The sequence below is a fragment of the Mesoplodon densirostris genome, chromosome 10 (assembly GCF_025265405.1).
Source record: "Mesoplodon densirostris isolate mMesDen1 chromosome 10, mMesDen1 primary haplotype, whole genome shotgun sequence".
NCBI lineage: Eukaryota > Metazoa > Chordata > Mammalia > Artiodactyla > Ziphiidae > Mesoplodon > Mesoplodon densirostris.
The window spans coordinates 37716683-37743500 of NC_082670.1; the positions used below are offsets into that span (position 1 = coordinate 37716683).

The 26818-nt window shown below is 42.8% G+C and overlaps 1 protein-coding gene across 5 annotated transcripts in view; it reads right to left on the reverse strand.

Moving 5' to 3' along the window:
* C10H6orf89 (chromosome 10 C6orf89 homolog) overlaps positions 1–26168 on the reverse strand; it is a 29890-nt gene extending 3722 nt beyond the window's left edge. The window contains exons 1-9 of one of the 5 annotated variants that reach the window (XM_060109681.1): positions 25715–26056; positions 22317–22408; positions 21221–21328; positions 17348–17555; positions 16405–16618; positions 5060–5214; positions 4790–4929; positions 3493–3622; positions 511–634 (exon numbers count right to left, since the gene is read on the reverse strand). In XM_060109681.1, coding sequence (XP_059965664.1) covers positions 511–634; positions 3493–3622; positions 4790–4929; positions 5060–5214; positions 16405–16618; positions 17348–17536 — 952 coding nt within the window. In that variant the 5' untranslated portion in view covers positions 17537–17555; positions 21221–21328; positions 22317–22408; positions 25715–26056. Of the gene's footprint in view, positions 1–510; positions 635–3492; positions 3623–4789; positions 4930–5059; positions 5215–16404; positions 16619–17347; positions 17556–21220; positions 21329–21838; positions 22261–22316; positions 22409–25714; positions 26057–26081 lie in introns of those variants that run through there. The other 4 variants (XM_060109680.1, XM_060109682.1, XM_060109679.1 and 1 more) reach the window with 4 other exon arrangements.
* Positions 26169–26818: the final 650 nt, after the last annotated feature.

Consider the following 26818-nt stretch of genomic DNA (forward strand, 5'->3'; position numbering starts at 1 on the left):
CGGCCATGGCTCACGGGCCCAGCCGCTCCACGGCATATGGGATCCTCCCGGACCGGGGCACGAACCCGTATCCCCTGCATCGGCAGGCGGACTCTCAACCACTGCGCCACCAGGGAGGCCCCTAAATTGAAATCTCTAAAGCCAATGGAGGGAATTCCCTGGCAGTCCAGTGGTTAGGACCCCATGCTCTCAGTGCTGAGGAACTGGGTTCGATCCCTGGTCGGGGAACTAAAATCCCACAAGCCACGTGGTGTGGCCAAAAAAATAAATAAATAAAGCCAGTGGACACATACATTCTAAATGTGCATACAAGACATTTCTCTCTGCTACATTTTCTCATTACTTCTCATTACATCTAAGCATAAATATTGACCTTTTTAATAAAAGAATGATATTTTTGACTCTACTTAATGAATCTTTGTGAAGGCAATATTTAATTTTTAGAATGTTTTTTGAGTTAAAAAGTAAAAAGGCCCTCCAGTGACCTTGCCCGCCGGGGGCTCCACCTACCAATATCCCCTGGCTCTAGTGGCATCGCCATGGACTGGCAATGTCTTCGGCACTGGAAGGGAGGGATGAGTTGCAACATGGCCTCGCCGCTACCAATGGTAAACAGGTCATGCATCCTATGCATCTGGAGAAGACATGGGGGAAGAGAAGGAAGGAAAGGAAAACAAAATAAAACCCCGGAGCATGGGACAGTAATACACAAAAACTCTTACACATATGGCTCTGAGCTCCCTCGCAGCCTAAGCAGAGGAAAACAGTACCAAGAACACAATTCACAGTTACGTCCAAAAGACAAAAACAAACTAGTTTCTCCTAAGTACGGCATCTCCTGGTACTGAGACCAGGGTAAGATTTCTTCTATGGTTTTTCCTAAAGAGACATCGTGTAGTTTTGTGGGCAGCATCCTCAATGACAGTCCTGTAGCAGAAATGGCACGAGCTTCATAATTCACAACTATTTCTAGCCACAGTTTCAAAGTAGGTCAAAGGCAAAATATCTAATTGTATTTTAACAAAAGTCTAGCAGAGGCCAACGTGTGGTGATCTAAATAGGCAATCTTCTGAGGGTCTGGTTTGACCCAGATAGATAGTTTGCATATCCTTCGGACAATGGTCCATGGAACATTATCACTTACTGTTAGGGTTTTGACAGCAGCAAGTTCAAGTTTATACTTTTTGGCAAGACTCAAGTGAGCAGATACATGATGCTACTGATTAAAAACTAACGACAGTAAGATCAGCCTCTGATTTTGAAAGCTAAGGAGATAACCAGGATATACACCTACACAGGTAACTACTGCACTGCTGAGGGCATAATACTGCTACCAACAGGCATTAAGTGCAACCTGCCGTGTACCAGGTAGAGCTGTGAACCCTGGGGTTGGGGAGGGGCAGGGAGTAGAGATAAAGGGAGAGGTTGGTCTTGCTCAGGCTTCTCTTCCTTTCTAGATGGTGAGAGAAAACCCCTAGGGTCTCCCCTTCCCTCCCCTCTTCCCCCTCCTCCCAGCCCCTGCCCTCTAGGGACGCTCTTTATATGCCCTTATAAAGCAGGGGTAAGAAGTCTGACTCCCTGGGCCACATCCTGGTTTTTCCGCTTGGGTCCTCTAGAGCCTTGGGATGTGGCCCTATCTTCTCCTGCTCCCCAACCCTGGTCTCTCGGTTGCTCCCACAGGCCCTGGCTATGAATCTGTGTCCATGGAAACGCTAGAGCCATTTCAACTGCTGCTATAGTGACAGAAGGAGGACTAGTGTCTTGAGCTGGCCTGTGACTGACTGGTAGTAACACTGGCAGAAGCCCTGACATATGCAGTCTTGAAAAAATCCCAGAAGACAAAAATGAGCGGATGTATCTCTGTTTCATATAGGCCTGAGAGGGGGTGGGACCATGTTCCTTCACATTCAGGATGAGGAGAAACTGACAACAGGATGGAGTGGGCCAGCCCTAGGCAACACCATGGGGTGGGTAAAGTGGGCCTTGGAGCCCCTCACCTCTTCCCCCAGGGCCTCTCAACAATCAGCTCCCACTGCTTATCTTCTATCCCAAGGCTGCCTCTTGGATTCTGGGCCCACAGACATGTGACTTTACCAGGGTCCAGGGCACAGGGATGTGGACCAAGGGCGGAGTAACAAGGCTGTGGAGGAAGGACAGCCTGGGCCAGGATGGGGAACAGATGCTCTAAGAAATCAGACTCTCAGGATTTTTGCCTATTTGGGCCACTCCCCTTCCCAAAACATCCTTGAGAACTGCAACAAGATGACTCTGACAGGCGTCTGTGTAACTGTGTATTTAACCCTTTGGCTGGGCTCCTTGGTGTCCCTGTTAAGCAGACTGGTGAAATTAACTTAAGGTTCAAGTGGGAAACCCAAGATAAAGATCAAGGCCCTCACCCAGAATTATATCATAATTATGCAGATGAAATCATACTAGGGCCCCGAGTTCTAGCCGAAGACAGAAGGATAAAATTCTTTAAAATCTGAGGCAACAGCCCAGCACCTCCACCCTACAGCTGGCAGACAGAAGTTCTTACTTCTAGATGAAATGATTGTTTTTAAAGGCTTTGAAATTCCTTTAACACGATTCAGCAAATTGGAGCCAAACAATAGTGTCAGGAGGTTAAAGACACAACCCAGAGTTGGTAGGGGTCACAGTTCAGCAAATTTAATTTTTTAATAAAAGAAAATTCATCCTTTTAATTATTCCAAACCAATCCAGGCTCAAAAACCTTCTTCAGGAATGAGACTCAAAAAAAGAGCAATTCAGAGAAAAGTAAACAGACACAAACACAGAACAGCTCTGCCCAGTCCGCTGGCCCCAGAGATGGTAAATGTGGGCTCTGGGTACTTGGCCACGGACTGAGGTGAGAACCACTGCCACACACACTGGGCTGCCTGCCTCAGGCACAGGCTTGTCAGCCTTTTTGTTCCCAAACCTCTCCATGCTCCCAAGCTTTTTGCTTTCCCGGTTCTCTATCTGAAGTTTCTCATTTGTTTTTTTCTGGGGAAAGCCAACCTGGGAGTGGAGGGTGAGGAGAGAACTCTTATTAACTTGCTGTGTCCTTGGGCAAATGACTTTATCTCTCTGGGGCTCAGTTTCCTTCTCTATAAAATGAGTAAGCTGGACTATTCATTTACATACTATTCATTCATAGTCTGCCTGCTTTCTACTTGGAGGTAGGGAAGTCAGACTAATGGGATGCTCAGGACCCTTCAAATTTTAGGATATTACTTCCTTTAATATAGAAAAGTAACTTGCCCCCAGGTGTTAAGGGCAGGAAATACATCTGCAAGGTAACTAGACTTTCTGTAAGCGTGTCTTCAGTAAAAAGTCAGGTTTGTTGGCAAGCAGCAGGAGGAGAGAACTTTAGATTACGTGGGTGACCCCTCAATTCACCCCCTAAGTTGACATGCAGGGAAGGCTTTATGACATCAGCCCAGGTACCAAATGAGAAAAATTCTAGAGCCAAGTCCTCTCAAAATTTCCTACCTTACTCCCCACAATAGGTTCTGGTTGAAGAAGGAAGCACTTTTTCAAGGAGGCTTCTTTTGGAAATGGCAGGTAGGTGAACACAGGAAAAAGCTCACGTAAAAGGTGTGATCTGTTCAGAGGTCTTCTCCTGTAAAATGTGTAAAAGAGAAAAATGTAGTTAAACTGGGCAAGCCAACCTAACTCCGTGACTAACAGAGAGCTCGGCAAGGGTGGGAAAACTGTGGGCGGCGGGTGAAGAGGGAAAAATGTCAGGACAATATCTGAAGTATTAGGTCCATGAAGAACAGTCATGCCAAATCAATTAATAGTAAAACGCACACACACACACAAACTCTACTGCCATGATTTGTCTGTGTGGGTGGGGTGTTTATAAAATCCAGCTAAAACAACATATAGAGGGAGAAAAGAACACTCCATTCATCCTCCCTTGGCAAAGAGACTGAAGTAACAGCAGACAGGGCAAGAGAGAAGAAGGGAGGAGGAGGAGGCAAAAATTGTGAACCTTCTGAGGTGGAGCAGCATGGAGTAGGAAGCCTGTATCAGCTCGTTACACCGAGTATTTGATCATGTAAATAAACGACAAATTTAAAGAAAGGCAGAAACACAGAAATCATCTGACAAAAGGCCTGAAAAAGCAGTTTTAATTCTTTGAAATGGTTCTAGAAGTAAACTGGCCTTCCTTTTCTTCTAGAAAGCAACTTTCACGTGAAGAAACAGACCATGTCTTCTATAGGACACAGCAAGGAACAAGGAGACAGACCTGGGTTTCAATTCTGGCTGCGTGACCTTAAGCAAGGTACTTAACCTCTCTGATTCCCACTTTTCTGATCTGAAAAACGACAGTGATAATTCCTACTTCCCAGAGCTATTATGAGCATCACCAACGAGTAACAGATACTCAGTACCAAGGCACACAGCCTAGCTGCCAAGAAATAACTTTCCCTTTTATTCTCTGTGCTCTCTCTGCAGTCCTCAATGCTCAGGGCCCACTCAGCATGAACACAAATGCTAAACACATACTTAGAAGTAAATTATGAGTCTATTAGGCAATCTTGGTGTCCACCACAGTGGTGCCCCTCTTGACACACCTCTTTGGACTCACCCACTTTCTCTCTCATCAAGTTTGCAACAGTGCCCTCCTGAGTATCATTTGACTTGAAGGGTGTATTGTAAAGTGCTTGCACAGTGCTGGGCACAGCAGCGTCTTGGCAGTAACTATCCATAGTACCATTTTGACATTTGGTCTGCCCCCTCTCTACACACATGCACGCTGAGCGGCCCTTTCCACACTCACCATGGGTAAGGAAACGGGAACCACCGTTCAGGAAAGCAGCGCCACCACTTGGTGAAAAACCCTTCGGTGAAGCCTTCTGTCACCTCAGGGTACTGGCACAAAAAATGCTGAAGCCCCTCAGATGACAGGGGTTGTCCGGTCTTGGCAAGGCAGAAAACAAAAGTGCAACAAGACAACACGGAATTACTAATCACGAATGTCACAGCGCTTGATGTTTCCTAGCCATTAAATGGGTAATCGATCAGTGGGAGAATCTGCCTTCTTGCTCACCTTGATCACCAGAGGATGGAGTCTCTCAAATTTCCTTGGGGTGTCTTCCAGGAGCATCACCTTGAGGGGTAATTTCTGGGTACAGCCGGTGCAGTTGGCAGGGATGGGGTCCGACTCATTCTGCTCACACTCATTTGTCCACCAGGGGTCAAAGTCTGAGAGAGGAAGGGATATGGAGAAAGCAGATAGAGCAGGTAAATCTAGGTGCCACAGCAATAGAAGCAGAAAGACATAAGAATAATTTTAAAAGCTAACAGTGATAAGTGCATGTGACCTCTGAAAAGGTACATATCAAATACATTAACCCCAGAGAAGGGAACAGACGGCTTAGGGGCCAGAGGTGGAAAGGAGAGGTACTTTTCTCTGTATCCTCCTCTAGGCTTTGTGGAAAATATTTTTTAACACATACAAGTATCTCCTAAGTCAAATCAACAACTGAAGTCAAACACTTTGAGGAGCTATATTCGGAGACATGGGGTTGGAGATGCAGTTCTTCCACCGTTTTCTAACCTGCAACCCATAGGTCTGACCCGGCTACAGCACATGGGGGAGGGGCAGGCAGGCAGGGTGGCCCCATCGTCAGTGATGAGCCCCTCTGCATGCATGTCTTCTCTGACACCCTAGGCCCTGGGTTCACAAGTTCAAGTGGAGGCCAGGACGGCTCTGGGAAGGAAAACTGAGGAAAGGGCACAGACAGTAGGGATGGAAAGGAGAGACAGGACTTTTCAGGGGCCCATCTTTGGAGTAGAGTGAACTGCATCTGCCCGTTAGCACTCTGTCGGAGCTCAGGGTGGGTAGGGGCTACTAACCATGGTTTCTAGCCCCAAGGACTGCAGGTTGGTCAGAACTAGAAGAATGCCCCACCCAGACCCTGATGTGACAGCTTGCTGGCCCCCCACACCTTTCTCTGGTCCTTCTCTGAAGGGTTGGCTCTGTTTCTATGCAGCTCTTCTCGGTTTCTCTGCGTCCCTTCCCTCTGAGACTATTCTGTTCATAATATTATTACATTACTTCTTGTTTGCTTTCTGTTCCGTTCTGGGTTTCACCTGTGTTCTCTGAGATAGATGTTTCTTTCTTTTTTTTTTTTAAGATGAATTTTCCCCCAATATTTTATTATGAAAGATTTCCAGGATACAGTAAAGTTGAAAGAATTTTACAGTAGATATCAGTATATCCACTACCTAGGTTCTACCATTAACATTTTACTATGCTAGTTTTATCATATATCTATCACTGTTACTTTATTGTTTACAGAAGGGATTTAGAGAGACAAGTAGTAGCTTTCTAACCAACAACTTCCTATTCTGAGTCATACATAAAAGTTAAAGTATAGTAGACAGTACTGTATTGGTCAAGAAAGAGTTCTAACTGTTCACATGTGTTTCAAACAAGTGGGGCTTTTCAAATACCTCAACTAACAAATCACCATCTCCCTTTAGTTCATTTAAATGTTCATATTTTTACTCATCTGATTAGTAGTAAAAGAACTGAAGTATTTAATGTTAAATTGCTTTATATTAAATCATTACATATAATTGAGTTTGTGATTGACTTTATTCACAACTAATCCTAAGGGACCAGGTACAACATAACCATATAGCACTTTAATTTTAGTATTTGAAGCATACATGCTGGGAGGCTAATGTAACATAGCAGGTCTTTTGAGTGGCCACTGCTGACTGCCCAGAATCCCAACATCTCAGTTTTGTTGAATCTTTTATAGTTAATAGAGAACATTTCATGTAAAAAAAATATGCTAGAGAATTGAGATAGATGTTTCTGATAAACTCTAATTTGAATCCAAAATGTTTCACAGATGGTTTCTGATTAAAACCCAATGGAAACCAAATCAGGAGAGAGCCTACAATAAAAGACAACAGACGACCAAATGTGGCCGAAACCAAGTCAGTTCTTTAAACCAATAAACACACGTGGAAACCGACTCTTAACCACAAAACATTTTCTGTAGTCAGCAGAAGGCAGCAGTCGTGCAGTATAAGAAATCCTCATCGGGGGAGGGCTGTGTTTGTTCTCAGCACGTCTCCTGAGCATCCTCCATCTCCTGCAGACAGAACCTGTGTTTCCCTGAGGCAGCTGCCACCCACTCTTCTCATCCAGGGGGCTACGCACACCTTGGCGCACACAGTGTTCACCAGGAGCCTCCAGGGGCAGCAGAAAACCCTTTCGTGGAACCTGTTTCAGTGGCACACTCAGGCTGCAATGAAACTTTTTTTTCCCAGTGGCATACTCAGGCTGCAATGAAACTTTTTTTTTTTCCCTTCTGGAATATTTTCAAATGTTCCTTATTAGAGGTCAAATATGATGAATTCTTGCCAAAATACAAGAACTCTGGGTAATGGACATAAAATGAGGCATAAATAATCATAACAACATGTTACAATTATACAGCATTTCCATTTCCAAAGTACTTGTGAGGGAGGGGGTAGGAAGGGGAAAGAAAACTAACGTGCTCAGTGTCAAGCCCAATACGAGTCATTTTTGCAGGTAATATATCGTTTACTGTTTACCACATAATTACTGGAGGCATTGCTATTCTCATTTTACAGATGAGCAAACTGAGACTGACAGGCAAGAGGAATTACCGAGGCACCTGGGTGCAGTGGGAAGAGCACAGAGGATGCGGTGGGGCGGGGATAAGAGGACAGAGGCTGCTGAGGAAGACTGTGATGAGGACTTCTAGGGCTTCCTTCTAGGAAGGTTATTCTGGATTGTGGATTGTGGATTGTGACTAGGGTGTCCTGGAAGAGAGAGGCTGGGAAGAGGAAGACCCGGTTATACTTTGTTTTTGTCCTTTTTTGGGGGAGGGAGGGGTTGTATTGTGATGAGAGGTGAAATACGAGTCTTTTTTCTTTTTTAATTTTTTTTTTTGGCCGCAACCTGCAGCATGTGGAATCTTAGTTCCCCAACCAGGGATCAAACCCACATGCCCCTACACTGGAAGCACGGAGTCTTAACCACTGGACTGCCACGGAAGTCCCTATAACGAGAGTCTTAACTGAGGCAGTGGGCTTGGGAAGAAAGGGGTGATTCCAGAGGCAGTGATAACACAGTCTATGGCTCTAAGCAGCACTAGGGAGAATGTCTGTGCAGGCTGAGATGGCGCAAGAGCTCCTCATCTAAGGGAGACACTGGGGAGCTGCATATATTTATCATCACATTTTTCTGTAGTAATGTGTCATATTCCAAATGAATCAATTAATTATGACAATCTTCCCAGGAGATAAGAGTAAAGTGTCAGGAGAAATTCTTCTAATTTATACAAAGGTGCTTCATGGGCTAGTAGCAGGCAGTTCTGAACCTAAGGGTATCAAGAGATTATTTTAACTGTCACTTGTATTAGTTTTATTCTGAGCTTTAGATATTCTTGGGATTAACAGGTATAGATATGTGAAAAGCAGGTGGAGGAAGAAAACCCAAAGAAAATCAAGAAAGGAAAAGAAAACAGTAACAGATAATTTAACAAGGTGGAAGAACACAAGATAGAGATCTCTAGACATGTAAACATCAATAGTGTTCTTACACTGCTGACCATAATCATTTAAAAATGGAAATGGAAAATGATCTCACTCATAAAAACTGGCAATAAATTTAACAAGAAAGGTAAAACTAGAAAATTTTACTGAAGGATATAAAATAAGACCTAAATAAACACATCATACCATGATCCTCGATGGGAAGACTAAATATCATAAAGATGTCAAGTCTACTCAAAAAATACATATATGAACCTTAATACAACTTGGACAGAATCCCATCAGAGTCTCTTATTGGTGAACGTGGAGATGGGGTGGGGCTGTGACCACAGCATTCTAAAGTTCATCTAGAAGAGAAAATGTGTGAGAATAGCAACAGGCAACAACCCGCCCCCTGACAAATTAACTCTGGGAAATATTTAAGTGCCAGAAGGCATGCTGGGGTAATACAAATGAATCACGAAATATGGTCACTGCTTAAAATCTACAGAGGATACTCCCCTCAGGCACAGATAGAGTCAGAGACTGTATTAAGAGCCTCATGTGACAGACACTGGGCAGACTGTGGACCTGAGGACCCTCACCTCTGACTGCTCATGGGTCACTGGAGAGCTCGAGCCTCTCTTTGTGCCACACATGAGGAGGGCAGGACTAGAGGGAAAGGGCATTGCTTTGCTCTCTCTGTGTAGATAATATGAACAAGTAATTCACGAAAAATAAACACAAATGGCCTAAAAGAAACACATGAAAAGACATCCAACTCCACTAAAAGGTGAGACTTAAAGTGAGATACCACTTTTCAGTTTCTTGACTGGCAAAACAACGGCAATATCCAGTGTTGATGATCTACATATGCTGTTAATGAAAGTTACACATTGGTGCAAGTTTATGTAGATAATTTGTTAGTATTTATTAAAGTGTAAAATGTGAATGCTCTTTGACCCAGCTATTCTACTTCCGAGAATCTGTCTTACAGAAATAATAGTATATGTATATAAAAGTGTGTGTATATGAATGTCCCAAGTGTTTTTTTTTATAATAGTAAAAAATCTAGAAACTGTTCAATTATGGAAAACTCACAGAATGGAATAATATAAAATCCTGAAAAATGTGTATACTGGGTTGAATAGTGTCCCCCTTAAAATTCAAGTCCTTCTGGAACCTCAGAAGATGACCATATTTGAAAATAGGGTCCTTGCAGATGTAATTAAACATGAGGTGATACTGAAGTAGGGTTGGTCCTAAATTCAATCTAAATGGTGTCCTTATTAGAAGAGGAGAGGACGCACAATGACACACAGTAGGAAGATGGCCCTGCAGAGATGGGGACTGGAGTTATGCTACCACAGCTAAGGAATGCCAAGGATTGATGGCAACCACCAGAACCTGGAAGAGGCAAAGAAGGCTTCTTCCCTAGAGCCTTTGAGAAGGAGAAGAGCCCTAAAACACCTTGATTTTGGACTTCTAGCCTCCAGAACTGTGAGAAAATTAATTTCTATTGTTTTAACCCACCTGGCCTTTGGTACTTTGTTACGACAGCCTTGGAAACTAATACAATGTGTCTAGCCAAAAATATGGACATAAGCCCTTTCTTGCATGTGTGAATCAAAAACTATTTTATATTTATAGATATTAAGTATAGCTATCTGTACAGCCATGGAAAAATTCAGAAAGATGTATATCAAATTATTACCAGTGGTTGCTTGGGTGGAAGAGTTAGAGGGATAGAGGTGAGAAAATTCACTTCATTAAAAGAATATTTTTAAAAATCAAAAATCTCATACCTCTTTTTTTGTTTTCGTTATGTAAGCGTTTTTTTTTTTGGTTGAGCCGCGCAGCATGTGGGATCCTAGTTCCCTGCTAGGGATTGAGCCCTCACCCCCTGCATTGGAAGCACAGAGTCTTAACCACTGGACCGCCAGGGAAGTCCCTGTATGTAAATGTTTTATGTATTTTCCAAATAAAAATGTCTTTGGAGGGAATTCCCTGATGGTCCAGTGGTTAGGACTCCACATTTTAACTGCCATGGGCCCAGGTTCAATCCCTGGTCAGGGAACTAAGATCCTGCAAGCCGTGCGGCATGGCAGGGGAGGGGGGCGGAATAGATATATGTATATGTATAACTGAATCACTTTGCTGTACACCTGAAACTAACACAACATTGTTAACAACTATGCTTCAATATAAACTAAATTAACAAAACAAAAAAGAAGGTCTTTGGAGACCATGAAAACTCAAGCTGAGATTGTTAACTTTTAATGTAGAGTTCAGTCATCTTGGAAGGCAGGCCCCTGGAGAGGTACCCGACAGGAGAAGAGGCACTGTGGCTAGGCTGGCGGCCAGCCAAGGAAGAGGGGAGTGATGAGGAAAAAGGATCACTGGAAAGGGGTAGTTTATACCATCCATCTGAATTAGGGGAGCACACTGCAAGAGGAAGAGCTACTTTTGATTTCGCTGCAGGCTTCGTCCTCAAGGTGGATAAAGAATGTGCTTATATTTGGTCTGAGGGACTAACGAATGGCCAGGCAGTGAGTAGGGGGCAGTGTACAGTTGGGGCTCTTTCTCCCCTTCTCATAGAATTTCCAAAAACAAGGAGAAGTGCCCAGACTTCAACTTGGTCTCCATCTATCTGAAAAGGTTTTATCTGATGTGTGCACTATACAACTGGCTGAAGCCAACATACCACAGAGTGATCAAAGTCCCATGCTAGAAAACAGCCAGTAGCACACAGCAGACCATCCCATGCCACCCCAGGCCACAACTTTTCTTCAATTACCTAACATGCTGCATCTCACTTCTCTGCAGTCCTCCTCTGCTTCTATCCACTCCTCCAGCACCAGACAGAAAGGCCAGTGGAAGTTGGATAGCGACTTCCTAACTCTTTTGATTTCCAAGGCTCCTTTATGCAAGATAGCCTTCTTATACTAGCTATTTCATACTAAAAAAAGGTGTGACAAAGAAGTGAAACTCCACGTTTAAGAGTTCAATAAAACGCCATGGTCTGTATTCCAAATTCTCACCGTGATTATGGAATCATTTTGTTGTCTGAGGTGTCAAAAATGGTCTTGCAGGGCCTCCCTGGTGGCGCAGTGGTTGAGAGTCCGCCTGCCGATGCAGGGGATACGGGTTCGTGCCCCGATCTGGGAGGATCCCATATGCCGCGGAGCGGCTGGGCCCGTGAGCCATGCCCGCTGGGCCTGCGCGTCCGGAGCCTGTGCTCCGCAACGGGAGAGGCCACGACAGTGAGAGGCCCGCATACCGCAAAAAGAAAAAAAAAAAAAAAAAAAAATGGTCTTGCAGACAAAACACAGCCTTGAAGTTAAGAAAGGCAGAAACTGTAACCGCCCAGCCTTCTCTGCAAGTTGGGCACTCTGCAGAACAATGGTGAGCCAAGACTGTCAGGAGGCTTCCTGGTGCCTGAGAGTTGTTTACAAAGAAAACGCACTCAGGCTGGCTCGCTGTGGACAACCATAACATACTCTGGAATTCTAAGTGGAGAGAGTCCTTTTACACAGACTATTAATCTGGTGAAAAGCAAAAAGCAAAAAAATAAAAAACAGATTTCTTTCCAGGACCAAAAAAACCTCCCTCTGGGTAAAAACGATAGAGAAGAAGAAAGGCACAAAGCCAAGACTAGCTCCGCAAGAGCAGGGGGACTGTTTTGTTCACTGCTCTGTTGAGAACAGTTGCTGGTGTACAGTAGGGTCTGAATACACACTCACTGAATGAATGAATGAATGAATGAATGAAACCTTGACTTTTCAGAAGCTTTAACAATAGGATTAAGTCCATGGCGAGAAAAATCAAACAAGTAATCTGAACTTGGAGAAACCTCAAAATAAGGATTAAATAAATATAACCTCATGATTTCTTAGATTTCTCATATTAGAAACGTATCTAAGAAAACCCTGCAGAAGTCCATGACGAAGTCTCTGTGACTTTCACTGGTACGTGCTCAGTATTTAATCAGGCTACTCTCCAGCAGCTTGTTTTGCTTAGCACTTCTAGCATCCTGGGCATGAGGCAGGGGTGAAGTCTCGACCTTGGCCAGGCCCCCTGCATGGATGGTAACAGGCCCAGAGCCACTTTTGTACACCGTAGGGATGGAAGGAACCCAAGAAATCATCTCACCAACAGCTTTGCCTTCAGGAAGCAACACGTTTGAACCATTCCAAACCAGAGAGTCCATCTATTTTTATAAGTTCTCCTTGTATAAAAATTTGTCTCTAAATATGAGACTTTTGGCAAGTTAGTCAACCCCCTTGCTCATCAGCTTCCTCATCTTTGAAATGGACATAAAAATATTAACTACCTTACGTGACCGCCATAAAGACTGAGGAACACACGGCACAGTATACGGCACAGTGCCAAGTATACTGTAAGTGCCCAAGAGAGCTGTTATCACTTTACTCCTTTATTTGTCAATAAACAGGTTCTAGCATTTCACGTAGCACTGGCCTGGACTCTAATTCTGATTAGGTCCTTACCTTAGTTCTAAGTCAGTGAATGACCTGCTATTCCCCAAACTCCTTGATATTGGTAGATCCACTTCAACCTTCCCTTGAAAGTTCATGGGTACATAAAGTTCCAATTATGCAGTACAGATACAGGATGCAGCTTCTCATTGTATGTGAGAACTGTCCCAGGCCTCCTCAGTATATATGGATGTTACAATTACAAATTATAAATGCCCCAAGTAAACAAGATAGTTGGGCCTACCATTCTGGAACCCGGCTTGAATGAGGGCAGAGGCAGCAGGCAGTAAATGTAATGTGCTAGACTAGAGTAAAGAAACTAAGGTTCAAGTGCTAGTCTGTCACATTTAGCTGGGTAAGCAAGCTATTTCACCTCTCCTGGTTTCAATTTCCTCTTTACAAAACAGGGGTATGTACCAGATCAACTCTATAAAGTTCCTTTTGAGCTCTAAAACTCAATGATTCCACGGAAGGGTGAAAGCCAAGAGGGTGGCTGGCAGGGTCAAAGCAGATATAAAGATATGAGGCCAGGGGCGGGGGTGGGTAAGAACTAAGAATGTGAATGTGAAGAGAAAACTGCAGGTTAATAAGAGAAAGGACTTTGTCAAACAGTAAGTCAAACCTTACCTATAAGGGTGCAGGCTGGGAGGATGAGCTGGGCTGAATGCCTAGGAAAAGACTAGCTCAGGAAACTGCTAAAGGGCCAATGGCTTGGAGGACCATTTATTTTTGGACGTGCAGTACCAGCCAGAAAGAACCTTATTTCTTCGGGGACTAGGGAGCTGAGAGAGAAGGCATCTGGTGACCTGAAAGAAAGGGTTGAACTCCAAAATCAAACTTAAAGCTAGACTCTTCAGGTATACCATGTAGCTACAAACTACTCCTATCAGAGGTTAAGAGCTCAGACTCTGAAGATGGGCAGCCTAGGTTCAAATCATGGTTCAATGACTAACTAGCCTTATTAGATCAGGCAAGTGAGCTAATCTCACTCTACTTCAGTGTCTTCATCTGTAAAACAGATATAAAACCAGAACCTACTGCATAGGGATATTGTAAAGATCAGATGAAAGGCAGCTGAAAGACCTAACTGAAAGGCAGCTGCTTTGGGGTAGGCTTTAGGCGGGAGCTTTAGGCCAGCCCTTAAGGAAACAATTCGCTGAAGGGCTTTCCCATGAGAGCTACATTCACTTTACATCCTCCCTCGACATTTACTTTAAAGGTATTGCTAAGTAGTCCTAACTGAAAGGCAGCTGCTTTGGGGTACCATGACAATAGGAATGATTTATATATTTTTTACTTTTCTGGCCCTCTTTCAGGCCCAGCAGTTTGCCCTTCTTATACCTAGTTCTCCCCAATGTTTCTATTCACCACTTACATTATTATGCATTCTTAAGTTTCCTTCCAAGTGTTATGCAAAATGCTGTTAGTTTTACATGTCTACAGCTTCCCAGAATTATCACACATAGGAAAATAGGGTGCAGTATCTCCATTTACAAGTAAAAGCAGAATCAACAACATTAAAGACCTAAAACCACACCCTTCCAATGCTCTCTCTTTACAAGTGAGCTCTAAGGACTCATTTTTATTTCCATCTGCAAGGCAAAATATTCATTTGGAGTGGCCAAACAACCTGGTTTGTTGACAAGACACCTATGTTTCTTGACTTTTTAAACTCCGATACACAGAATGAGCAATCACTGTCCATTGACTATTATTGCTTAACTTAACAGTCTGTGGAGATGTACTTTATAAGATGGGAAGAGAGAAGGTGCCATCAACCTGGTCCTAAAAATTGTTGACTTCATCTCATGTGCCAAAGAGTAGAAAATGACTTTAGGGAGGCTGTGAGGGGAGGACAGGACAGGAGGCTGATGCATCCGAAGCAGCAGCACAGGCTGGCCTGACACGTTTCTCTGGCTCTTTCCCTACATGCTCTGGACCTTCCTGATAGGAGTTGGAAACTTCATTTGTTTGAGCTTTGTTGTTTCAAAAACAACCTCCCCAGTAAATACAAGAAAGTTATATATTTGGAATTTAAATGTTTAAATACATAAGTTGATTTTTTAAAACAACTTACACGAGACTGGGTTTTTGTTTTACAATGTTCCCTTCCTCTGATTTTGATATAATTCTCGAAACCTTTCCATGATTTTCTCAAGTGTATAAAAATAGCTTTCAAAGGAGACCCAAACCAAGTGAAGATTTTTATGACTGATTAGGTCTTGGCTTAAAGAGGAGCATTATGATTATAAAGCTTAGTTTCAACTGCTAAGTATTTTTTGAAAACACTGAAGAGAAAACATACTTCCTCAACAGTTATGCTGAAGCCTAAAGGTTTCAGAACACAGTTACACAGAAAGTTCTATAATCCATTTGTGATATTAACTTACATATTCCTTCATACAGGCAAATAAGATAAACACTAAGATAAAACAATAATAAATGAATAAAATAAAATCCCCAAATAATATCCCCTTATTCTTTCTCAAAAGTAAATTTTGAATCTTACTACATTACACTATTCTCAAAAGGGAACTCCTCAGGGCCTCCCTGGTGGCGCAGTGGTTGAGAGTCCGCCTGCCGATGCAGGGGATACGGGTTCGTGCCCCGGTCTGGGGGGATCCCATATGCCGCGGAGCGGCTGGGCCCGTGAGCCATGGCCGCTGGGCCTGCGCGTCCGGAGCCTGTGCTCCGCAACGGGGGAGGCCACAACAGTGAGAGGCCCGCGTACCGAAAAAAAAAAAATAAATAAATAAAAATAAAAAGGGAACTCCTCAAATAGTCTATCGGACCAGGAATTCCTATGCTACCATTGATGCATTGTTACTAAATTTCAGTGCTTCTTAAATTCAACTTATTGGCAAAATTGCATACTTAGGAGCACTACATAGTGAACTGTGAAACAGAGAAAAGACTCAGTTGAAAGAGAGGGATATACCTAGAAGAAAACCTAGCCAACAGGCTAAGGACTATTAGAGGATATGGACTCAGATGCTTTCAATAAACCAATAGCTATTTATTAAAATATCTATTATGGATAGGGATCACAGGAGAGAAAACAGTAGAGTAAGATACACTCAAATCCCTCCTATGAGCAAAAACACTCATCCCCATCACATATGTTTTATAATCAGGGGGCTTGAATTTGGCTCCACCTGGTGTGTTTCTCTGACAAGCTTCTTAATCCTGAGCCTCAGTTTCTCAATCTGCAAAACGGGGTAATAAAACCCATCCCATAGAGTTTCACTGAGGATTGAATTAAATGAGACAACATAGGGAAAGTGTCTCTCATTAGATGTCAGTAAATGTTATTTCCTTTCTCATGATATACTGCCAAGAAAGCCGTATCTAATAAATAACAAATGCAGTATTCTACCTGGAAAGGGTCTGTCTGCATCACCCCCATGCAGAGGAACTCCCTTATTTTCTGGCATATACTTCTTGGTAATGGGCAAAGACATCAGCCGGATGTGATGAATGAGTGAGCGCCAGGTATGAGCTCCAGAAAGCACTGGTTCAGGTGGTAATGGGCTGAAAGGTTGAATCACAAAGTAGGCAGTGAGCAAGATTAATCCCAGGGTTACGAGGACCTACAAGGAAAGACAGGAAATGGATTAATAATTGTCACAGCAAACAAAATACTTTTAGGCCAAGGAAAAAAAACAGGCATCTTCTACTATTTCCAGTGTGCTTTAAGAACTAATCCATTTTCATAAACAAGCCATTGACATTCACTTCTGAAAGCATTTAAAGCTTGAGAACTGTGAGGACTGCAAGGCTCACCAAACTTTTATCATACAGACCAGGGGCTATGCCCATCATTTAAAAATATACACAGAGGGCTTCCCTGGTGGCGCAGCGGTTGAGAGTCCGCCTGCGGATGCAGGGGACGTGGGTTCGTGCCCCGGTCCGGGAAGATCCCACATGCCGCGGAGCGGCTGGGCCCGTGAGCCATAGCCGCTTAGCTTGCGCGTCTGGAGCCTGTGCTCCGCAACGGGAGAGGCCACGGCAGTGAGGGGCCCGTGTACCGCAAAAAAAAAAAAAAAAAAAAAAAAAAAAAAATATATATATATATATATATATATATATATATACACACACAGATACAGTTAACGATAAATACATAGCTTTCATCTAGAACATTTAACAAAGTAGTCAAATTTGCTAATAACACATCCTAACAAAGTAACAAAGAGTAAAGGCCAATTTATTCATAGAAAAACCAAGGCTCAGTGGTGGAATCAGTCAACATTAATATTTGGGGAGAATGTTGAAGAGTTTGTGCTCTAAGCTATTTCCAAGTCAGAACACATTTTTACCTTGTACACAGCTAGAAGGAGGGGATACTGGGGTGGCCCCCTCTGAGGTTCATTCTTTTCCAGCAGCTGTCTGATAAATTTTTCAATTGCTTTCTCTGACATGCCACACTGATGGCCCGTCTGTCTTACCAAATCAACAGTCTCTGAAAGTTTGTCATAAATGCTGAGCTCATTAGCAGCAAGATCCATGTCTTCTAATACAAAATCCCTGAGAGAGAAAGAAAATGAATGCAAAAAGAAAGATGGTTTCTTTAAACTACTTCCTCCACAAAGTTACTTCCTTTAGAACAGTGCTTATTGACCAGCTTTTTGACCACCTGTGGGGAAGGAACAATTCTTCTGTAAAACACAATGAATACATTGAGACAATGTCAAGATGCAATACAAGTTTTTAAGTGTTTTTTAATTGTGGGCTAGTAATAAATGGTTCACAGGCCAGCACTGGTTCCCAAACACTTTGAGGAATACCTGTCCAGAGCATAATAAATCCCTAATGGGACTCAGAAACACTAGGTCCATCCAAAATGATTTCTGAAACCAGTCACAGGAGATCTGCTACTGGTAATTTACTAAAATAAAAAGAAATGGAATATGGAAAGTGTTGCTGATCAATTATTTCTTTCCTTTCACATAAGATGAACCTTTTAGCAACACAAGGGGAGGAACTTATCACTGAAGGCAAGATTTACTGAGGAACACATTGATATGCTTTGTTCCTGACAGACCAAGAATTTCAGACAACACAAAACCATAGCATGGTAGTGCTTCAGACTTAGCAGGTTGCAGTCCTCATGCTTTTCTGCAAATACAATCTCAGACAATAAAGAGCATTCTGTTTCTATTTTACATACTTAAAGGCCTAAGATCTATAACTCATTTCAAAATTCAATTTGCGTTCTCACAGTTATTTTAAAGCCAGATTGCTTCACAGTGGCCATAGAATTAAAGGCAAAAACTAAAGGCAAAATAGAATTCTCTGTATCATGTTTCACAGTGGCCACAGAATAAAAGACAAAAACTAAAGGCAAAATAGAATTCTCTGTATCATTTGTAAAATGAAATTAAAAAGTTCTTTTTAAAAAGTGCTGTGCTACAGAACAATGTTCTTCTTCATTTATAGGAGGAAAAGCAGTGCTTGGTATCTATGCTCTCTTCTGTTGGTTGGGTTTTGTTGTTGTTGTTATTTTCTTGCTTTTACATTGCAGAGGGTACTCTTATTTCACATATTTCATCCCCAAGGTGTTGCTAAGATCAAAAAGCACTGACAAGGTACAACTATTTCCTCAGTAAGGAGATGCTGCCCCCTGTAGAACAGAGGACAACAGTCATGAAGCTCCAGCAGAGGAAGAGGTCTGCACTGCCACAAACCAGCACACATGGCATAGCTCCTCTTCTAACAATGCCTCCTCTAATGACTCCTTCCCTTTGGTCCTCTTTCTGACTATTAACCTTTTACTTCACTAGTTCTTAACTGTGCCTGCACATTAGAATTACCTAGAGGGCTTTTAATGAATGCTCACACCAGGGCCCCAACCCAAGACCAACTAAATCAGAATCAGACTTCTAATGGTGGATTAACAGGCAGGTAATCTAGACTTTGGGGATTGGGGGAGGGAGGAACCCCACATTAAAGAGGACACAACCTTTCTCCAAACTCTCTGCTGTTGCTCAAACTGTTTTTTTTTTGTGTGTGTGTGTGTGTGGTATGCGGGCCTCTCACTGTTGTGGCCTCCCCCGTTGCGGAGCACAGGCTCCGGATGCGCAGGCTCCGGATGCGCAGGCTCCGGATGCGCAGGCCCAGCGGCCACGGCTCACGGGCCCAGCCGCTCCGCGGCATATGGGATCCTCCCAGACCGGGGCACGAACCCGTATCCCCTGCATCGGCAGGCGGGCTCTCAACCACTGCGCCACCAGGGAGGCCCTCAAACTGTTTTTTTAAGACCACAAAGGCCTTCATTTCAAGGTTCAGGTAAAAGGATGGTGAAAACTCTATTTTAAAATGTGTAGTTTTGGGAATTCCCTGGCGGTCCAGTGGTTGGGACTCAGCACTTTCACTGCCAAGGGCCCAGGTTCAATCCCTGGTCGGGGAAGTGAGATCCCACAAGCTGTGTGGCGTGGCCAAATAAAATAAAATGTGTATTTTCCACAAATGGTGCTGGGACAACTGCATATCCACACGCAAAAGAATGAAGTTGGATGCTTCCTTATACCACAGAAATTAACTCAAAATGGATAAAAGACCTAAACTTAAGAGTTAAACTGTAAAACTCTTAGAAGAAAACAAAGGGGGAAATTTTTATAACACTAGATTAGGCAATGGCTTCTTAGCTATGACACCAAAAGCACAAGTAGCAAAAGAAAAATAAATTGGACTACATCAAAATTAACAATTTTTGTGCTTCAGATGATACCATCAAGAAAGTAAAATGACAACCTACAGAATGGGGGGGCAATATTTACAAATCATATATCTGTTAAGGGACAGGTATTCAGAGTTCATAAAGAATTCTTACAACTCAATTATAAAAAGACAAATACCCAATTAAAAATGGGCAAAGTATTTGAATAGATATTTCTCCACAGAAGATATACAAATGGCCAACAAACTCATGAAAAGATGTTTAACATCATTAGCCTTCAAGGAAGTGTAAATCAAAACCACAATGAGATACCACTTCTCACCCACTGGGGTGACTATAATCAAAAAGTCAGATAATAACAAGTGCTGGCAGTGGAACTCTTGTACACTGTGGCTGGGAATGTAAAATGATGCAGCTGCTTTGGAAAACAGTTTGGCAGTTCCTCAAAATCTCAAATGTAGAGTTACCATATGACCCAGGAATTCCACTTGTATGTACCCACGATAATTTAAAACAAATATCCACACAAAAACTTGTACGTGAACGTTTAAGCAGCATTATTCATAATAGCTCAAAAATGGAAGCAACCCAAGTGTCCATAAATGGATACACAAAATGGATATTAATAATATCATACATCAATAATATTCATACCATGGAATATTATTGGACAATAAAAAGGAATAAAGTACTGATACATGCTACAACATGGATGAACCTTGAAAACATTATGCTAAGTGAAGGAAGACAGTAACAAAAGACTACGTATTACATGACTGCATTTATATGAAAAGTCAAGGATAGGCAAATCTATAGAGACAGAAAATAGATTCATTAGGGGTTGCCTAGGGGAGGGGGTGGGGAGGAATGCGGAGTGACTTGTTAATATAGGGTTTCTTCCTGGAGTGACAAAATTGTTCAAAACAAATTGTGGTGATGGTTGCACAACTTTGTGAATATATAAAAACCACTGAATTGTATACTTTATAATGAATTTCATGGTGAATTTCATGGCATAGAAATTATATCTCAATAAAGATGTTGTAAAATGTGTACTTACAGAATCTGAACTTATCCCGTTGTGGCATTTATTACATTCACTGCTATGATTTTGGCTAAGTCACTTGGTCTATTTCCTCATCCAAAAGATAAGAGGATTGAACCAGAAAATTTTTCAAGTTTCCTCTAGCTCTAAAATTCTAGGAGTGTATGAATATTTCAGGAAGCAGAAAAAATTCAATACATTAGAAGTTAAAGCCTTATGTCCAATTGCACTCCTATATTACCATTTCTTGTTATGCCATCTGATATGTCAGGTGTTGTGCTAAGCACTGCAGAAACATTATCTCAGTAAATCGTCACAGCAATCCCATAAGGTAAGTGTGATTAATCCCATTTCACAGATGTGGAAACTAAGGCTCAGAAAGGTTTCATAACTCGCCAGGATGTGAACACAAGTGTGCCTGACTTCAGGGCTGGTGCTTTTAATCTTTATGCACACTGCCTCCCTTACCAAGTATTTTCCTATTCTGAGCAGGCAGTTCCAAAACCATAACACCGTGTCCCTTGATTATCACAAATGAGTGGTTGGAAACTGGAAAGTGATCGACTACAATGATTCCTGGAAAAAGAATAAAGCAATAACTTATTACAATATTTTTCACATCTTGCTTTTGTGACCAGTGATTCCAGAGACACAGCATTTTCCTGTTTATATGAACAAAGATATTCCAAGCAAGCAAGCAAGCTACAATAAATTATCCGACAATACCCAGTCAAAATCCATTAAAACTCAGTAGAGGACCAGAAAAGGAAAGCTGTGGGAATTCTAGAAAAAAATTCCAGTAAAAAACTTTAAAGATTTGAGAGATGGGGGCACCTGTAGGTATCCTCAGGGAGAAGAGAATGTCACATTGGTGTGCACTTAGGGGCACCGTGAAGGGGAAAGAAGTGCAGGTGAGGCTAAAAGGAGAACCAACTATCATAGGTTTTGAAGACTATTTCACAATCTTTGTAAACCTCTGCCCACTTCTGATACACATAAAAATCTCATTAAACTCCCAGTTTGTGTTGCAAATAGGTTTTTTTTTAAATTCAAGTACACAATGATAATATGATACTGAATACATACATTTTTGCAAGCTGTACATCCTTCTTCTCCGAGATTCTGACACATTTCTCAAGTTATCAGAAGGGTAGTTACTAATAATTTAGTGAACTTTTCAAGAGCACATGGAGGTCTTGATAATAAGCCTTCCTTTCGCCTTTGGTAAGATCAGTGGTTCTCAACTGGGGGCAACTCTGCCCCTGAGGGGATATTTGGAAAGTCTGGAGACATTTGTGATTGTCACTTGAGGGTACTACTGGCATCTAGTGGCTACGATGTTAATTAAACGACAAAAAAAATCTTGTCCCTTTAGGTCAGACTATAGAGCAGCTCCCTTGCTGCAATCTGCTGAAAGTCAACCCTCAACATGACAGTTTGTATTAAAAACAAAAACAAAAACCTTGTCCCTTAAAAAAAAAAAAACACAAAGTCATAGCTAAGCATCAAGTATATTCATTTAGACTGAGTGAAATCAGCTGAAGCTTGATGGCAACCCCTTTACCTCCAGAAAGAAGGTCCAACTCTGGCAGAAATGAGCTTTGCCACAGAGGGAAGTTCCGATGAGCGAGCTTGACTCTTAACAGTGGCTTATACCTGCAAGGGCACAGGCAGAATCACTTGCAGAGCTGCAAAAATCAAGGTATCATGCACCACCTTGGATTGCCAGAACCTTGGGAATGGGACCCAGGTGCAGAAGATTTCAAACCTCTTCCCTGCTAATTACAAACACACCCCACAATTAGGAGACATTGCTGTGGAACACTGGAATCTCAACTGGGATGATTCTGTTCCAGAATCATAGCTATTAAAATGAATAATTCTCTAACATCACCTAATATCTAGTCCACAGTCAAATTTCCCCAAAGGTCCAAAAAAAGAAAGAAAGAAAGAAAGAAAGAAAGGCAAGCCATATAACTTTTTAGAAGTCTAGGATCCAACCAATGATCACATTATCACAGTGAGCTGTCATGTCTCTTTGGTCTACTTAAATCTACAATAGATGCTGGTGTGGTTTGTTTGGTTTTTTCCTGGCCTTTTATGACATTGACATATTTGAAGCAGGAATCCCCACATCTTTAAACATATTTCTACTTATTCCTATCTTCACCACTTCTAGTTTCTACCATGAAAAAAAAAAATCCTTCCTCTTCAGATTTCCAGAGCTCATACTCTTCCTCCCTTCAGAGTCAAGCTCCCTTAAAAATAAAAAAAAAAGTATCGGGCTTCCCTGGTGGCACAGTGGTTGAGAGTCCGCCTGCCAATGCAGGGGACACGGGTTCGTGCCCCGGTGCGGGAAAATGCCACCTGTCGCGGAGTGGCTGGGCTCGTGAGCCATGGTCGCTGAGCCTGCGCGTCCGGAGCCTATGCTCCGCAACGGGAGAGGCCACAACAGTGAGAGGCCCGCATAACGCAAAAAAAAAAAAAAAAAAAGTATCACTTCACCTTCTTGTTTCTCAGGTCACCATTCATTTCTGACCCCCTCATGCCACTGATACTGCTCTCACTAAGGTCACCAAAGGCTTTCTACACATGCCAAGTCCAAAGGACGTTTTTTCAGTTAACACCTTATCTGACCTCTCTGCAGCAGCTGCCATTGCTACCCATTATCTCCCTCAAGGGCTCTCAAACCTTGGCATAATTCTCTTGTTCTCTTCTGAGTCTATGTCCCAGAATGTTGGTATTCATCACGGTTGTCCTTGACCATCTCATTCCCTCCATGGCTTTAACCACCAGCTATTAGTGATTTCCAAATCTCTTCTCCAGTCTAGAACTCTTTCCGAAACTCAAGACCCATCTATCTAACTACCTACCAGACACCCTGGCCCAAATTTCCTATAGTCCCCTATATGTAATGTGTTCCTAACTGACTTATTATTTTCCCCTGCAAACCATTTCTCCTATTATATTCCTTTTCTTAATTAGCGGAAACACCAGTTCTCCAAATTTAAAACCTCTCCTCCTGCTTCTTCATCCCCACTAAGGAACCAATCACCAAATCCTCAATTCTACATCCTGTATAGCTCTCACATTCATCACCTCCTCTTCAGCTCTACCTAAGCGGCAGTCAAGGCCGTCAACATCTCTCCCACAGACCATCACAAAGATATATTTAATCTCTCTATTTCCAATCCTCTTTCTCCTTTCTGATCCATCCTCTACAAGTTATTTTTCTAAAACACAAATTGGTGCACATTGCTCATCTATTTAAAGCACCCTCCTTGACTTCCCATGCCCTGCTAGGGAACAATTTAGCATGGTGGTTATGAACACAGGCACCAGAGTTAGAAAAAGCTGAATGCAAATACTGGATTCTCCATCTACTGCATAGCCATGAGTCACTGTTTACCCTCTTTAAGCCTCAGAGTTTTCATTTATAAAATGAGGATAATTGTGTCTTTCCAACCATGTTGTTAAGGGATTATAAGGTGATGTATTGAAAACATCTGTCTCAATACTCAAATTAAATACTTAATAATTATTATAAGATGAACTCCAAATTACTTAGCATGGCCCTTTATGATCTAGTTACTGCCTACCTGTTCAGTCTCATTTCCCATTCCTCCCCACAGTTTTCATTGCCATACTATTTCACTATTTCACATCTTTTTGCTCTTGTACACATAATTTACTTTGCTTACAAAACCTAGCCCCCAGTGCTTTGTCCAATGACTGAACGCTATCCCAACCTTCATTTTTGCCCTATGAACCTTAAACACAACTCTATCATTTTGTATTACATCTACTTCCTTGATTTCCTCTCACACTAAATTGTTTCTTTTTTTTTTTTTTTTTTTTTTTTTGCGGTATGCGGGCCTCTCACTGTTGTGGCCTCCCCCGTTGCGGAGCACAGGCTCCGGACGCGCAGGCTCAGCGGCCACGGCCCACGGGCCCAGCCGCTCCGCGGCATATGGGATCCTCCCAGACCGGGGCACGAACCCGTATCCCCTGCATCGGCAGGCGGACTCTCAACCACTTGCGCCACCAGGGAGGCCCTAAATTGTTTCTTGAAAGCAGAGATAAGTGGAGAAAATAACAACACAAATAACAGACATGGAAATTCACCTCAGAGACACGGAACCGTATCAGTGTCTGTTGAACAAATTTATAGAAAGGACCTAAAGTGATCATTGTGTTCTCAAACTAATTTGATGTAAGTAATGGTTCATTTATTTTACTTTTTCTTCTTATTTTTAAGAAATACATCAGCCTAATGAGAGTTTAGGTGAGCAAGTTAGGAACTTTACACTTGGATATTTTTTGTGGAGTTTTAGAGCAGCTGTGGAAGAATAGGGATTCAAACTGGGTCTTGAAAATTGTTTTGGTCCAAAGCAGAAAGGGCAAACAGGGCCTGTGGTATTCAAGCTGGGCGATGTGAACTTCAGTCAAAACTTCAATGTAGCAAAGCTAAATTTGGTTAAGTCATGTTGTTCCTTAGAGGGAAACTGTGATAACTCAAACTCAAATAAGCAAACTTATTAAGGGAGAGATGCCCAAAGAACATTTTATCATGGGAACAACTAAGTGAGCAAACACAAAAAGCCAGAATAATAAGTATCTGGGAATAGTCTCTATTATAAGGAGACGACCAAATACTTTAAAAGAAGTATACTGGTGAATACCAAGGCTATGCAGGCTCTTAGACCAGAAAAAGTGTAGCTTGCAGGGTTAATGGTCTTAAAATACTACGCGGAACACGAGGCAGGCAAATTTCCTTGTTCTAAAAGGAGATTACAAACAGCTCATTTACTTGGGTTAATAAAACAAGTCATATTCCTTTCTGAAATCCGAGATGCCATGTCTACCATATACCAAGATCACACTTTAAAAAAACATTCTCTCCCTAACAATTATTAGAAAAAGATGTTTCGGAGGGGGGCGGGGAATCCACTCTCAACCTACCAAAAAGAAAAAAAATAAGAGATCTGTCAAAAGGGCAGTGAAATCTGGACTTCGCTAGCACCGCTGTGTTGGACATTGCTGTGACGCCCGCGAAACAAGTTCAATTAGCGTAGAACTCGCTTTGCGCTCCCCGGCAGAGCCAAGGAAAAAAAAGAGGAAAAGTCACAAGGGAATCGACTCCGGGGGAGTTGCAGGAGGATGCCGTCAGTCTGCAAAACGCCAAAGGCTCAGAAAAGGGGCCAGCGCAGGGGCAGGAGTGGCAGTGGCCCCAAAAGGTGGGCTGCGCGAGGATGCCATAGACGGGTGCGGTGACGAGGCTGTCACGAAGCTGCCTCCCCCCTCCCGGCCTCGGGCCCCAGTCACTCACATGCGGAGCCCGCGCCCCCTCGGGCTCCTCCCGACTCGGGGACAGAAAACTGCCGGGCGTGGAGTATAGACCGACAACTTCCTGCTTCCGGGCGCGCAACCCGGAAGCAACTCCTACGCCAAAGGCGAGGCAGCGCTCTTTTTTCCCGCCCCACGCTTCCGCCAGAAGCCGAAAGCACAAAGACTCGGAGCGCTAGGGAACTCTCGCGAGATCCGGAGAGAACGGGTTCTTGCTCCCTCTGGCGTCGTTTCTTCCTCCTCGGTCCTCTTCAGTTCTTGCCAGGGTTTCTCCTCTTCGTGGGCTACCACAGACTTCATAGCTGAACTGATTCATTCAATGAGCGTTTGTTGAGCCTCCTACTACGTGCCAGGCAGCGTGTTAGGCATTAAGGGGTGGGGTGGGAGGGATAACGTAAATGGTGGGCAGGCCCTTACCCTTGGGATCTAAAAGAAAGGCAGGCAAACAAATCACTCAGATTTACACACGGCCTACTCATTAATGTTAATTGAGAGTTTACTCTTTGCCAGACATTACAAAGGACTTCACATTCGAGAAACTGCTTCAACAACCTCCATTTACCCTCATACCAACCAAGCTGAAGTTTATGGAAAGGTTAAATTGCTCGAGATTACACTGGAAGCTCCCTCTGTTCAGGTTCTGGTTTGGAACAGGCCGTGTGAATGTTGAACTGAACAGAATTAGGACATGGTCCCTAACATGGGCTGTTAACAATCTCG